Genomic DNA, 13,575 nt, shown 5'->3' with positions numbered 1-13,575 from the left:
CAAGCAACCATTTGGTAATTAGAGGTTACACACATACTGAGTGTTCAGGGGAAAATGTCATACTCACTAAACTTTGGGACTTTCATAGTTGTCTGTTCCTGCGCATGATACCTGAATCAATCAACAGATCAATCAACAGACTGTGATCTGTGCCGAACCATCAGAACTCAACAAGTTTCAAACAATCAGAACTAAGTAAGTTTGTATCCCTCATTTGCACAAGCAGATCAGAGTGGGAACCTGGGCGAGAACTTTTGCCATCAAAGACAAACTTTCTCTTGGTTCTCTTAGAACACACCTTTGTTTTGTACAGAAGGCTGCATTTTCCTGGTGTACAAACTGTTAGCTGGCATAAAGCCTCTTTCCTTTTTGAAAGAAAATCCTTTTCAGTGAATTTGTTGATAAATGTGAAACTTAAAACTATAAAACTTCTGGAAGATATGAGCAAAACAAAATAACAATAGGACAGTTTTTTTTTTTAAGATACAACACCAAAACCAAGGTCCATAATATAATAAATTGATAAATGTGGATGTCATCAAAATAAAACTTGAGCTTTTGAAAAACACTCTTAAGAGAATGAAAACACAGCCAAAGATCGAGGACTTGTTTCCAGAACATATAAAAGAACTCTGAAAACTCAAGAGTAAGAAAACAATCCAATTAAAAAACTTGCAAGAACATTTGAAAAGACATTTCACTAAAGATATATGGACTGACAAGATCATGAAAAGATGCTCAACATCATTCATTATTATAGAAATACAAATTTAGACCAAATTGAGATATTACTATTACTAAAATGTTTAAGATTTTAAAAGACCAAATATTTGTGAGAATGTGGAAAATTTAGGATTCTCATATCCTGCTGGTGAGAACGTAAAATAATACAAACAGTTTGGTAAACAGTTGGTCAGTTTCTTAAAAAATTAAGCATGTATATTCAACCATTCCACCACTAGACATTTACACAAGAGAAAAAAAAAGCACCCTCTGTCCTAAAACCATAGGTATGTACATGGTCTTTTCTTATAGCTATTCACAGTAATTAGTGTTGGAGCCCACAACCCTCGATCCCCATCTCAGGTGTATCTACCCAGCTTTCAGCTGACTTGTATGGAACATGGAGTGAAGGTGGGGGCAGGCATGAGAGAAGAACCAACTCAGCTTTCTCCCAGGAGAGAAATGACACCTCCCTCCAGCTCTGTGTAACCAGTGCCTCTAGATTCCAGTTTCAAATTTGTAAATTTTCTTCATCAATGTTGAGGTTTCTCCCAAGATCCATAACCAAGTATATGTCCTATGTCACTATGACTAAATGATTACTACGGTGGTCCTGAAACAAAGAAGGTATTATCCACTGGAACCAGTAGTTTCAAAATACAGGTTCAAAATACAGAAATTTGTATTCCACTCAGGTATTTATTTTTAGTAAGCATGTTATATGTGAGTTCTGATTTTCCTTTTTCATTCCCAATGTATTTTAGGAGTCAGTCCATATTAGTCTATAGAGACTTTCTTCATTCTTTATAACTGTATTTCATAGCATAATTTATTTAACTAGCAGAACTTTCCCTCTTAGAGGGCATTTGGGTTATTATTAATCCTGTTCATTGGTAATAAATGGGATCTTTTCATCAAGTTAACAAAAATTCTACTTCAATGGACAAGCAAAAAATTTTAAATTTATTATCTGTTATTAAATATATTATCATCTTCACAGACTACCTTTCCTCTAGGTTCAGTGTTTAAAGCAATTTTAGTGCATATGTTTATATGAATTGGTGGAAGGTAAATACTGGCATTTTCTATAAAGCTCAAGTATCAATACTTGCATACTCAGAAATATGCTGATGATTATTTATACTTACACAGATATTGATAGTTATATGGTATGGCAAAAATATGATAAATTATGTCCTAAATTTCATACTGAAATGAAGTAACTTTGGTCTGAAAGGTCTCAGCTAGTGCCTCAGCCTATTTTTTAAACACTTTTATTGAGATACAATTGATGTGTATTTCTCTCTCAACAATATGCTTTATTTCTCCAGTTACTATTAAGTTGGACACGGGTTCAAATTCCCATTCTGCTATACTGATTTTGCAGAAGGTTAATTTTTGTGAATTTTAGTAGAAACATTAACCTGTCAATTTTACAAAACTGTTGTACAAGTTAAATTGAGTAGTATAAAATGGCTTATGCCTATGTCTGTCTCAAAAGTAAAGTTCTACAATTAACACCAATTTTAACACTCTTAATAAAAAAATTGTATGTATAGAAAATAATTTTCTTATAAAGAATCAAAGTTTTCCTCTAAAATGTGGTATCATTAATATTTCAGATTAACTTATTTGGGTTCCACTACATGGCATTAAGTTCTAGTAAATCTTAGGGAAAGGCATTTATTATTTTGGTCACAAAATTCTAAAAACACAAATGAAAGCTTCTGGGCAAAAGCAAGAGGTCACTGAAAGTCACTTAGAATTTTTAGAGTATCCTGAATTTGGAGTGGGGAAAGACTGTGAAGATCATTAATGTAACCCTACACATTTACAAAAAAAAGAAAAAAGAAAAAAAAAAAGGAAAAGTGAGGGTTGAAGTTAACAGGATTCACTCAACTTGTATAGCCAATAAGGGTAAGAAGATATGAAAATCTAGGTCTTTCAACTGCTTTGCTGGTGATAAGTTTAGAGTAGTCTTGTAACCAATGGAACTTTAGGAAGGAATTTTGTGGGGACTCTGGAAGAGATGTTTTAAGATAGCCGGGCGAGGTGGCGGGTGCCTGTAGTCCCAGCTACTCGGGAGGCTGAGGCAGGAGAATGGCGTAAACCCAGGAGGCAGAGCTTACAGTGAGCTGAGATCTGACCACTGCACTCCAGCCTGGGCGACAGAGCGAGACTCCTTCTCAAAAAAAAAAAAAAAAAAAAGTACAGAAGAGTCCCTATTCCACTCTCTTTGGTTGTTTCTCATAAGTACATGATGCAGCAGTCATCTCTATTATAAGAAAGCCAAGAGTTTCACAGAGAAGCTCACCCAGAGCTCTGACATTGCTGTTTTAACCCCAAATTACCATGCTCTAGATTAAATTATTACAACAAGCAAAACACCTCTATTTATTCAGGTAGTCAAAAGCATCTGTGGCCAAACGCCGCCAAATATAAAACTCTAGTATTTGCTAGTGAAACTATGTTACATGACTTCTACCATAGAAGACTTCATGTCATACCAAATAATATGAATCTATAATTTTTTTAAATTAAAGTTTTGTTAAAAATCTATTAGGGAAAAAAAAAGTTGACTTAAAAAAATAAAATTGACAAACCTTTAGCCAGACTAAGATAAAAAGAGAAGATCTGAATAAAATCAGAAATGAAAAAGGAAACATTACGACTTATTTGCAGAATTCCAAAGGCTTGTTAGTGGTTACTGTAAGCAACAACTATATATGCTGATAAACTGGAGAATGTAGAAGAAATGGACAAATTCCTAGACACACACAACCTACCAAGACTGAAACAAGAAGAAATCCAAAACCAGAACAGACCAATAACAAATAATGAGATCAAAGCTGTAATAAAAAGTCTTCTAGTAAAGAAAAGGCCAGGACACAATGGCTTTACTGCTGAATTCTAACAAACATTTAAAAAAGAAAGTAATACCAATCCTACTCAAAATATTCTAAAAAACAGAGGAGGGAATACTTTCAAATTCATTCAAGGCCAGTATTACCCTGATACCAAAACCAGACAAAGACACATTAAAAAAAGAAAACTACAGGCCAGTATCTCTGATGAATATTGACGCAAAAATCCTCAACAAAATACCAGCAAACTGAATTCAACAATGTATTAGAAAGATCATTCATCATGACCAAGCGGGATTTACCTCTGGGATGCAAGGATGGTTCAAAACACACAATCAATTAAGAAGATACAGCATATCAAAAAAAAAAAAAAAAAAAGAATAATCATATGATCATTTCAATTGATGCAGAAAAAACATTTGATTAAAAAATTCAACATTCCTTCATGATAAAAACCCTCAAAAAACTGGGTATGGAAGGAATATACCTCAACATAATAAAAGCCACATATGACAGACCCACAGCTAGTATCATACTGAATGGGGAAAAACTGAAAGTCTTTCCTCTAAGACCTGCAACACAACAACGATGCCCACTGTCACCACTGTTATTCAACATAGTACTGGAAGTCCTATCTAGCGCAATCAGACAAGAGAAAGACATAAAGGGCACACAAATTGGGAAGGAAGAAGTCAAATTATACCTGTTTTTGGTGATATAATCTTATATTTGGAAAAACCTAAACATTCCACAAGAAAACTAGAACTGATAAATTCAGTAAAGTTCCAGAACACAAAATCAATGTACAAACATCACTAGCATTTCTATATGCCAACAGTGAACAATGTGAAAAAGAAGTTAAAAAGTAAACCTGTTTACAATAGCCACACATAAAATTAAATACTTTGGAATCAACCAAAGAAGTAAAAGATCTCTATAATGGAAAAAATAAAACACGAATGAAGAAAATTGAAGAGGATACCAAAAAATGGAAAAATATTCCATGTTCACGGACTGGATGAATCAATACTGTTAAAATGTCCACACTACCCAAAGCGATCTACAGATTCAATGCAATCCCAATCAAAATACCAATGACATTCTTCACAGGAATAGAAAAAATACTAAAATTTATATGGAACCACAAAAGACCCATAATAGCCAAAGCTATTCCAAGCAAAAAGAACAAAACTGGTGGATTCCCATTATCTAACTTCAAATTATGCTACAGAGCTACCGTAACCAAAACAGTATGGTACTGTCATAAAAACAGACACATGTACCAATAGAACAGAACAGAGAACCCAAAACCAAATCCAAACACCTACAGCGAACTCATTTTTGACAAAGGTGCCAAGAACATACATTGGGAAAGGATAGTCTCTTTAATAAATGGTGCTGGGAAACTGGATAATCACATGCAAAATCATGAAACTAGACCCCTATCTCTTGCCATACACAAAAATCAAATCAAAATGCATTAAACACCTCAAACTGAATCTAATACAAGAAAACAGTGGGGAAAATCTCCAGGACATTAGTCTGGACAAAGATTTCCTGAGCAACAGACCACAGGCACAGGCAACCAAAGCAAAAATGGACAAATGGGATCACATTAAGTTAAAAACCTTCTGCACAGCAAAGGAAGTAATCAACAAAGTGAAGAGACAACCCACAGAATGGGAGAAAATATTTGCAAACTACCCCTCTGACAAGGGATTCATACCAGAATATAAGGAGCTCAAACAACTCTACAGGAAAAAACCCAACAATCTGATAAAAAATGGGCAAAAGATCTGAATAGACATTTCTCAAAAGAAGACACACAAATGGCAAAAAGGTTCTTAACATCACTATCATCAGCGAAATGCAAAACTCAAAGAGATATCATCTTGTCCCAGTTCAAATGGCTTTTATCCAAGAGTCAGGCAGTGTGAGGATGTGAAGAAAAGGGAACCCTTTACACCATTTGTGGGAATGTACAACCACCATGGAGAACGGTCTGGAGGTCCCCCAAAACACTAAACACAGAGCTACCATATGATCCAGCAATCCCACTGCTGTGTATATATCCAAAATAAAGGATATCAGAATATCAAAGAGATATCTGCACTCCTATTGCAGCACTGTTTACAACAGCTAACATTTGGAGGCAATCTAAGTGTCCATTAACAGATGAATGGATAATGAAAATGTGGTACATACACAATGGAGTACTGGTCAGCCATAAAAAAAGAGACCTAGTCATTTGCAACAACATGGATAGAATTGGAGATCATTATGTTAACCGAAATAAGGCAGGCACAGAAAAACAAACATCACATGTTCTCACTTATTTGTGGGATCTGAACATCAAATCAATTGAACTCACGGATATAGCATAAGGATGGTTACCAGAGGCTGGGAAGAGTAGTGGGGGGTTAAGTGGGAGGTGGGGATGGTTAATGGGTACAAAAAAAACAGAATGAATAAGACCTACTATTTGATAGCACAATAGGGTGACTAGAGTCAATAATAACTTAATTGTATATTTTAAAATAACTTAAATAATGTAATTGGAATGTTTGTAAATCAAAGGATAAATGCTTGAGGGGATGAATACCTCATTCTTCATGATACGATTATTTCACATTATATGCCTGTACCAAAACATCCCATGTACCCCATAAATATAGACTTCTACTATGTAACCACAAATTTTTTTTAAAACCCACTAAAATAAAAAGAAAAATCTATTTGGTGTGTTACTAAGAAAGGCGCTGTTTAGTGGTCTACAAAATTCAACATTTCAGGGTGTGACTAAAGAAACTAATCTAAAATTATACAATGACTATTTAATGGTAGAAAAATAAATCTGAACTTATATCCATTCTAAAAATGTATAAAAACAACTTCAAAAAACTTAAGAGAAACTTGAGTTTCAAAAAGTCCAGTGTTATTCTCCAAATACTTATTTAAATAAATTTACTTTGGAAAAATACCACAGTCACACTGACATAAAGCTTAAAAATATTTTATTACCAATTAAAAGGGCATTTAACACCCACTGCCTTTTAAAACCCCATATGATTCCTTATCAAACAAAATCATAAGATATTTACCATCTTAAATTCAAATAACGGCCAAAAAGTTAATAAATCTTGACTTTAAGGCAACAATCTCAACTACTAAGAAATGGTCATGAGAGAAAAGGCCTAAAGGCAATCATAAAAGTTGTTGTCAAAAACCTCTGTATCACTGAAGACAATGTCAGAGTCACTCTCAAGAAAGGACTACTGATGAATGAGCTGATGCTCTCAACGACTCTGAATATTTTTTTTAATTTAGGATAAATTAATTAAATATAACATAAAAGTAATATTAGCTGTAATAAACTTTGTTATGATGGAGAAATTGGCCCTGGTAAATGGAATTACAGTTCAAACTTTCTAATCAAGGTAGTATTTGTCAGTACTATTAAAATAAAACCAAAACAACAAGAAAACCTTAGGAGTTAAATGGAACAGAAAACATGTTTTCCACCTTTTCGTGCATCTATATACCCCTTTAGCTATTTTCTTAGAAATGCACACTCTTCACTATACCCTGGGTAAAGTGACCACACACTCCATTTAAAACAAACCATGGCCAGGCGCAGTGCCTCACGCCTATAATCCCAGCACTTTGGGAGGCCAAGGCAGGCGGATCACCTGAGATCAGGAGTTTGAGACCAGCCTGGCCAACATGGTGAATGAAACTCTGTCTCTACTCAAAACACAAAAATTAGTTGGGCGTGGTGGCAGGTGCCTGTAGTCCCAACCACTCGGGAGGCCGAGGCAGGAGAATCGCTTGAACCTGGGAGGTAGAGGTTGCAGTGAGCTATCATGCCACTGCACTCCAGCTGGGCAACAGAGCCAGACTCTGTCTCTAAATACATACATACATACATATGTCCTGAATTAGGTGCATGTTTCCAACTAAATATAAACTTGAAGTCAATTCACTTAGAAAAAGCTTTAAAAAATATATAATGACAGCATTCTGTTCATTACCCGATGTTAAAATTAACAACAGTTTTAGCCAATGCCTCAAATCTATTCAGATAATCCACTATTTTAAAAATAAGCTAAAACCTTTTTGTATCTACCTAAGTGGTCACAGCAGTATTGTATTAAGAAAAAAAAAAGGAGGAAAGATGAGAGTTAAAAATGAGCTTGCAACGGGTGCTTTCTTAAAACCCCAATCATTTCTAGGTCGTCTGTTTTGGTGTTGCCACAGCGACTTTGTGAATCATATGACTTTTCACTCCCTCCATAACTCAGGGGTACATTTGTTTCTGGTAAAAAGATATACATTAGTGGATGTAATTTTGTTAGAGTACATAATGTACTTTCAGCTACAATTTAGTAAACTACATACTGGCCACTGAAAAAACATACAGAGAGAAAATTATCTGTATATCCACTCTTTCTAAAACTGTCCATCATGTCAGCAGTGAATATACTACTGTATCTTTAAGTCTGAAAACTTTTCGAACAATGACTTTACCGAAAACCTAATCTGACAAAAATTAATCAACCATCATTATAAAACACTCACCATGATTATTTACAAAAAGCAAATCTGATCTTATATTTAGATATACACTTAAAAGAATCCTCATTTGAAATGCACAGTTAAGTATTTAATGGTGAAGTATCATGATTTCTGCAACTTACTACATATACATGTAAAAGATGTATATCAATAAAGCAAATATGGCAAAATGTTATCAATGCCAAACATAAGTGAAAGGTATATGGGTAGTCAGAGTGTTTTTTTTAACTTTCCTGTGTTTAAAAAATTTCAAAGTAAAAAGCTGGGAGAACAAAAGACCCCACTGGCTATTACTGCCCTGAGTGTATGTCCAGTGTTTTCCCTTTTGCCTCAATACCTTCCTGCCCTCATTTAAAACAACTGTTACAGAGTTATATTATGTCTTATAAACAAAAATCACAATTCTAGGAAATAATTTTAATAAGTAGTTTTAAAGGCTGGCATCAGTGAATTAACTGTTTTACCTGAAAGTTAACATCTTCTTTCTTAAATATTAGTGCTCGAACTTCATCAGGATCTCCGTTAAATATAGCTTGCACCAGTGATGGCTAAAATATAAGAGAGTAATAAAAACATTAGAATCATCCATGTGGGGTGACTAAGGATATTACATAGTTTCTGAATCTACAAGTTTTCTTCCCTGTAGCAATAATCACTTTTGACATTAGCCAGAAGTTTCATAAAACCAAATCATGTCAAAGTACAGGATTTCTACTTGGAAAAAAAAGGCCTAATTTAAAAAAAAAAAAAAAAATGAATTCAGTTTGACTCAATTTAGGTAGTATAATAAACACAATCAGATTTTATTTCATTTCTTATAAGTAGAAGCCTTTGTTTCTGTATATGACAAAAAGAAAGACTCTTCCAAATACAAATGTGTGATCTCAACACCTACTTGTGGGACAGAACTTGTTAAGCAATTTCCAGCCCATGAAGGAAGGCTCTTTTGAAAAGGTCTGTTTGGGGCATCAAATTATCTTACATGGATTAGCACTACAGGTACAAAGATACAAATCCCAAGAAAGCAAACCTGGCAGTTGATGAAAATAGCCACTAATCAAAGACCAAAAAATACTGGATACTTAAATAACTTGAAAAGACAAACACATGCATAACTAAGTATAATGATTTCTTAACGACACAGACTCTTGATAAGGTATACTATACTAGTCAAGGAGCCGGCTGACAGTAGCACTAAAACCAAGGTTAAAGATGAAGACTGAATCTCATACAAAGTCTTGCATGTAAATACATAAAATTCATTACAGAAAAGGCCATGCTTTGGTATTGCTAGGGGTAGTCAACCTTTCCTAAAATATGTAGAGTTCCTGATTCTTGTTACATCAGTTTCTGAAACCACAAAATGAAAACAGAAACGTGGTTGCCATAACTACTAATTCTTAAATTATTTTTAAACAGTCTTTTTAAGAGATTAAGACATAGTAAAGACTGAAATATTATTCGAAAAAGTAAAAATGAAATGTGCATTTTATACAAAAATATTATTGCATCATATTTACACATATATTGCTTTAATTTGGGTTTGTAAAGAAACTATTGGAAATCTACATCTACTCTTAAAAAACAAGATTTATACTACTAGTTCAGTAGAATATAGTAAACATATAAACTTACATATCTTACCAATACATTTCCAGAAGGTGGAGAATGTAGGGATTTATTTTCCTGTGGCAATTTAGAAATGAATGCAGGAGACTCATCTTCTACCTCCTCCAAAACAACAATACACACTCGACTCATTCGATCTTTTAAAACACTAAATTCCAAGCTATGTGATAAAAGTCACAGTTGGAAGAGCACAAGTAGTTTTTCCTCCTCTTCTGTACAACACTTACAAACATTCTCCGAACAGCACAACTGGTTTTTTTTTTTTTTTAAGTTAATAAGTACTACTGGAAAAACAAGTTTAAAATTATGACTACATAATTTGTAACTTCCAAAATATAACAAAATTCTATTATTTCTGTTGGGTTACTGCAATACTTAAGAAGAAATTTCACACCAACATATCAATAACTAAAACTGAGTCCAAGCTCATTTAAAAATATTTTTCCTCTACCAAAAGAGTCTTATTGCTCTATCTCTGAAATTTACTTCCACAAAACAATCATTGTTTTTGGTGACACACCACCACACAATATAGAATGAAATGAGAAACAACTGCTATGACAGCGATGATCACAGCAATACCCACTGTTTCCTGCAAGGTCACAGAGTTACCAGTAGCTGTTTTGCTTATAATTGAAAATAAAAAATAAAATCTCACTATTCTGTTTCCACTTCTAATTTGTCTTCATTTCTTCATCACTGGTTTAATGCAGATACTATTCACAGAAAAAAAGATCTAGAGCTCAGCACAAATCCTGAAAATGAAGCTCAGAGGTTAACAATTCTTTCAGTGTTTGGGAAAGGGGCGAAAAAAAGAAAAAACAAAACCACTCTGCATTAATAGCAAAGCTGCAGTACATTTACATGTGATGAGTCAGATCACAAGAGACAATACGACTCTTGGTACTAGAATACAGCTTGATTAATCCAGATTTCCCATATAATAGAAGAAACACAGTTAGCTTTATTTCCATCGATAGTATAAGCAAGGCAGAGCATTCATTCTTTCTCCATCAGGCAGTTGTCTGTGGCTGCTCCAGCAAAAGGGCACAGGCACCAGGCAGAAATGGTGTTAGTGGAGAATCCTAATAGAACAAGCAGGCTGTGAAGGAATTAGAAGGCATTTGAGCTCCAATTACTGCTGCAGGCTTTTTGTTTTCTTAAAAAAAAAAAAAAAAAAAAAAAAAAAAGAGGGAGAAAAAAAAACATAGTAGTTTATCATTCCAGTGTTTCCTTTGATCTCCACATGAATACAGCTTCCATTAAACAGTCTTCATTCAGAGGAAAAAACAGCAGACTGTGCATCTTCTTTGAGCCAACTACTTTATTCAATCATCTGCCTCTTTGCCAATATAGTTTCCTTCCACTGTGAAAACCGCTACAGTTATCCTTTTCAGATTTCGAATGCTTTCCTGTTCCTCAGATGATCTTGCAAAACACCGCTGACATCCCCAAATGAGTAGGTCCTTAAAAAATATCTATAGAACCTTAGTATCGGTCCCACAGAAGCATTCCAATGGAGCAACAGTCTGAGGAGCAAAGACTGCAGACCCGCAGGATGAAATGCCTAGTAATGCTCACATGTTACACTTACCAGAGATCTGAGCTACTGCTCGGGATGTAACTTCCTCTAGCAGGAGAAAAAAATAGTGCATTTGGACAGCCTTCACAATTAGAAGGTTCATGCCAGTTCTGTGACTAATCCAGATCAAACTAAAAAATTCTATAACTGAAAAATGAGTGCGCTTTTAACATTTTCCACTAAAAGCCACAAGGAAATCTGGTGTACTGCCTCTGCTGACTAACAGTGGTTTTAGCAAGTAAACAATTCCTAACGGCTTAACTGCTTTCGTGTGTTACAATAAAGCAAATGTTTAACCCTATGATGACAGTTGCAGTAAGAATATGCCTGCAATGGACTCATAAAAGTTTAAAGATGGAGAAATATTTTATAAGATTATAAAAACCATGAAATAGTTTTATTCATATTTTTACCAAGATCAGTTTTAATCTGCCAGATGTATTTTATTTTCTAGAATGCAAAGTTTAAACAAATGAAATTTAAGATTGTCTAACAATTTCTAAATTGGTGAATTTAACCAATCATTGATTCATATTTTAAAGGGAAAAGCAAACATTTCATAATGTAGAAATCCTAACCTAAAATGATGTAAATCATTTGATTTTTCACTGAAGAAATAAAATAATCCTACCTTCTCATTTGGATAGGGAATAAAGCCTTAAAAATCTGTTAAAGAGGTACATTAAGAAAAAAAAAAAGGCCTTCGTCCTGAATCACCTATGTCAAAAGGGTACAGGGTAATGCAAATAATCTCCCTCCCTATAAATTTCCCAAAGTCACAAATGTCAAAACCAATCATTTCAGTTTTTTTTTTTCTTCTTTCTCTGTTTACCCAACATGGGGGATCTCTCTCAAGAGAAAACTTACAAAGAAAATACCATGGTCCCCCTTCAATCTGTGTTTTTCATATTAACTAGTATTTTTATTAATAAACATACTTTTGAACATCTGTGATATGCTATGTGCTGCACATTCTCATTTAATACAATAACCTTGCTATATTCCCATTATAGAGGGAAAAATGGACTCAGAAATGATGTATTTTACCCAAAGTTGTGTAAATTAATAAAGCTGTATATAATTTCAAACACATACTCTTTCTAATCTATTCTGCTATGCTATCACTGAGTACACACACATACAGACACACTCTCACCACTCATATCCAGAACTTTGCAACCTATAATACTAGCTTATAAAAGTGATCTTAACAAACAGGTAACCTATAAAGGTTGTGAAAAGTTTAGATAACAAAGGAATATACTATTTATTGCTATATTCTAAAACAAGTTATTTCCAAATGAGTACTTCAAGTCTTATAACCATAAAAAACCCAGCATGATACAGATAATATAAGAATGTCAGAAATCAAAACAAGAACCACTGAAAGCTATAAAATATATCCATCTATGAAAGAAGCAACAACTAACAAATTTGTACCAATTAAAACATGCTAACAATTCATTATATTTTAAAATATATAAAATACTTTTAAGCCAAATTAAAGGTATGTAAATATTAAACATAAATTATGTTACCCATCTCCACATAGCTGAATCAAAAATACCTTAATATTTGAAATACCTGAAAGCGAAACAACTATAGTAATAATATCCTGTATTTCATCTTCAGGGTTCTCAGGCCCCCAAAGCAAAATCTCTTTTTATCTTAACAATCTTAACTTGTTCCAAAGTATCTAGTACCTAAGTTCACCTCCTTAGACTTAAGCAGGTACATCCTGTTTCTTGTTTTACGTCAACCTCCATACTTAGGTCTTTTCCAACCAGAAAGCAAACTCCTTGAAGGTAGGGACTGTGTTACACACATATTGTTTCCTTCCACCTAGAAATAATTCCACTGAAATGAATTCTAACGTCACAAGACTCTGGAAGGGTGGGAGATTTATAAACAAGAATAGTGGGGGTGTGTTGGTATACATATATTTTAACCAGAAAATATAGGAGGCATTAAGGTGCAACAAAGTGAGTTTCATATCTCTAATAAGTGAACAATTAAAATTTCAGAAGCTGATGGGATACAACACAAAAGTATGGGGTGATGGTTAAAACTAAGGGCTCAGGAGTCATTCCATCTGAAGTTCAATTCTGATTCCATCATTTCCTAGCTGTGTCCTTGGGCAAACCACTTAAATTCCCTGAGCCTAAATTTCTTGACACTTACATAAGAAAAATAATAACCTGC

At 34.0% G+C, this 13,575-nt stretch overlaps 1 protein-coding gene across 3 annotated transcripts in view; it reads right to left on the bottom strand.

The window, feature by feature from the left end:
• ANKRD28 (ankyrin repeat domain 28) overlaps positions 1-11,599 on the bottom strand; it is a 129,595-nt gene extending 117,996 nt beyond the window's left edge. The window contains exons 1-2 of one of the 3 annotated variants that reach the window (XM_011977945.1): positions 11,386-11,599; positions 8,627-8,710 (exon numbers count right to left, since the gene is read on the bottom strand). Coding sequence is in view for 2 of the 3 variants with exons in the window: in XM_011977941.1 (XP_011833331.1) it covers positions 8,627-8,710; positions 9,798-9,923 (210 nt within the window). In the remaining variant the exon portion in view is untranslated. Of the gene's footprint in view, positions 1-8,626; positions 8,711-9,797 lie in introns of all 3 variants that reach the window. The other 2 variants (XM_011977941.1, XM_011977943.1) reach the window with 2 other exon arrangements.
• Between the last annotated feature and the right edge of the window lie 1,976 nt (positions 11,600-13,575).

Source organism: Mandrillus leucophaeus, unplaced genomic scaffold, assembly GCF_000951045.1.
Source record: "Mandrillus leucophaeus isolate KB7577 unplaced genomic scaffold, Mleu.le_1.0 Scaffold186, whole genome shotgun sequence".
Lineage (NCBI taxonomy): Eukaryota > Metazoa > Chordata > Mammalia > Primates > Cercopithecidae > Mandrillus > Mandrillus leucophaeus.
Note: the sequence above shows the minus strand (reverse complement) of the source record. Positions and strands in the feature narration are given on the sequence as shown.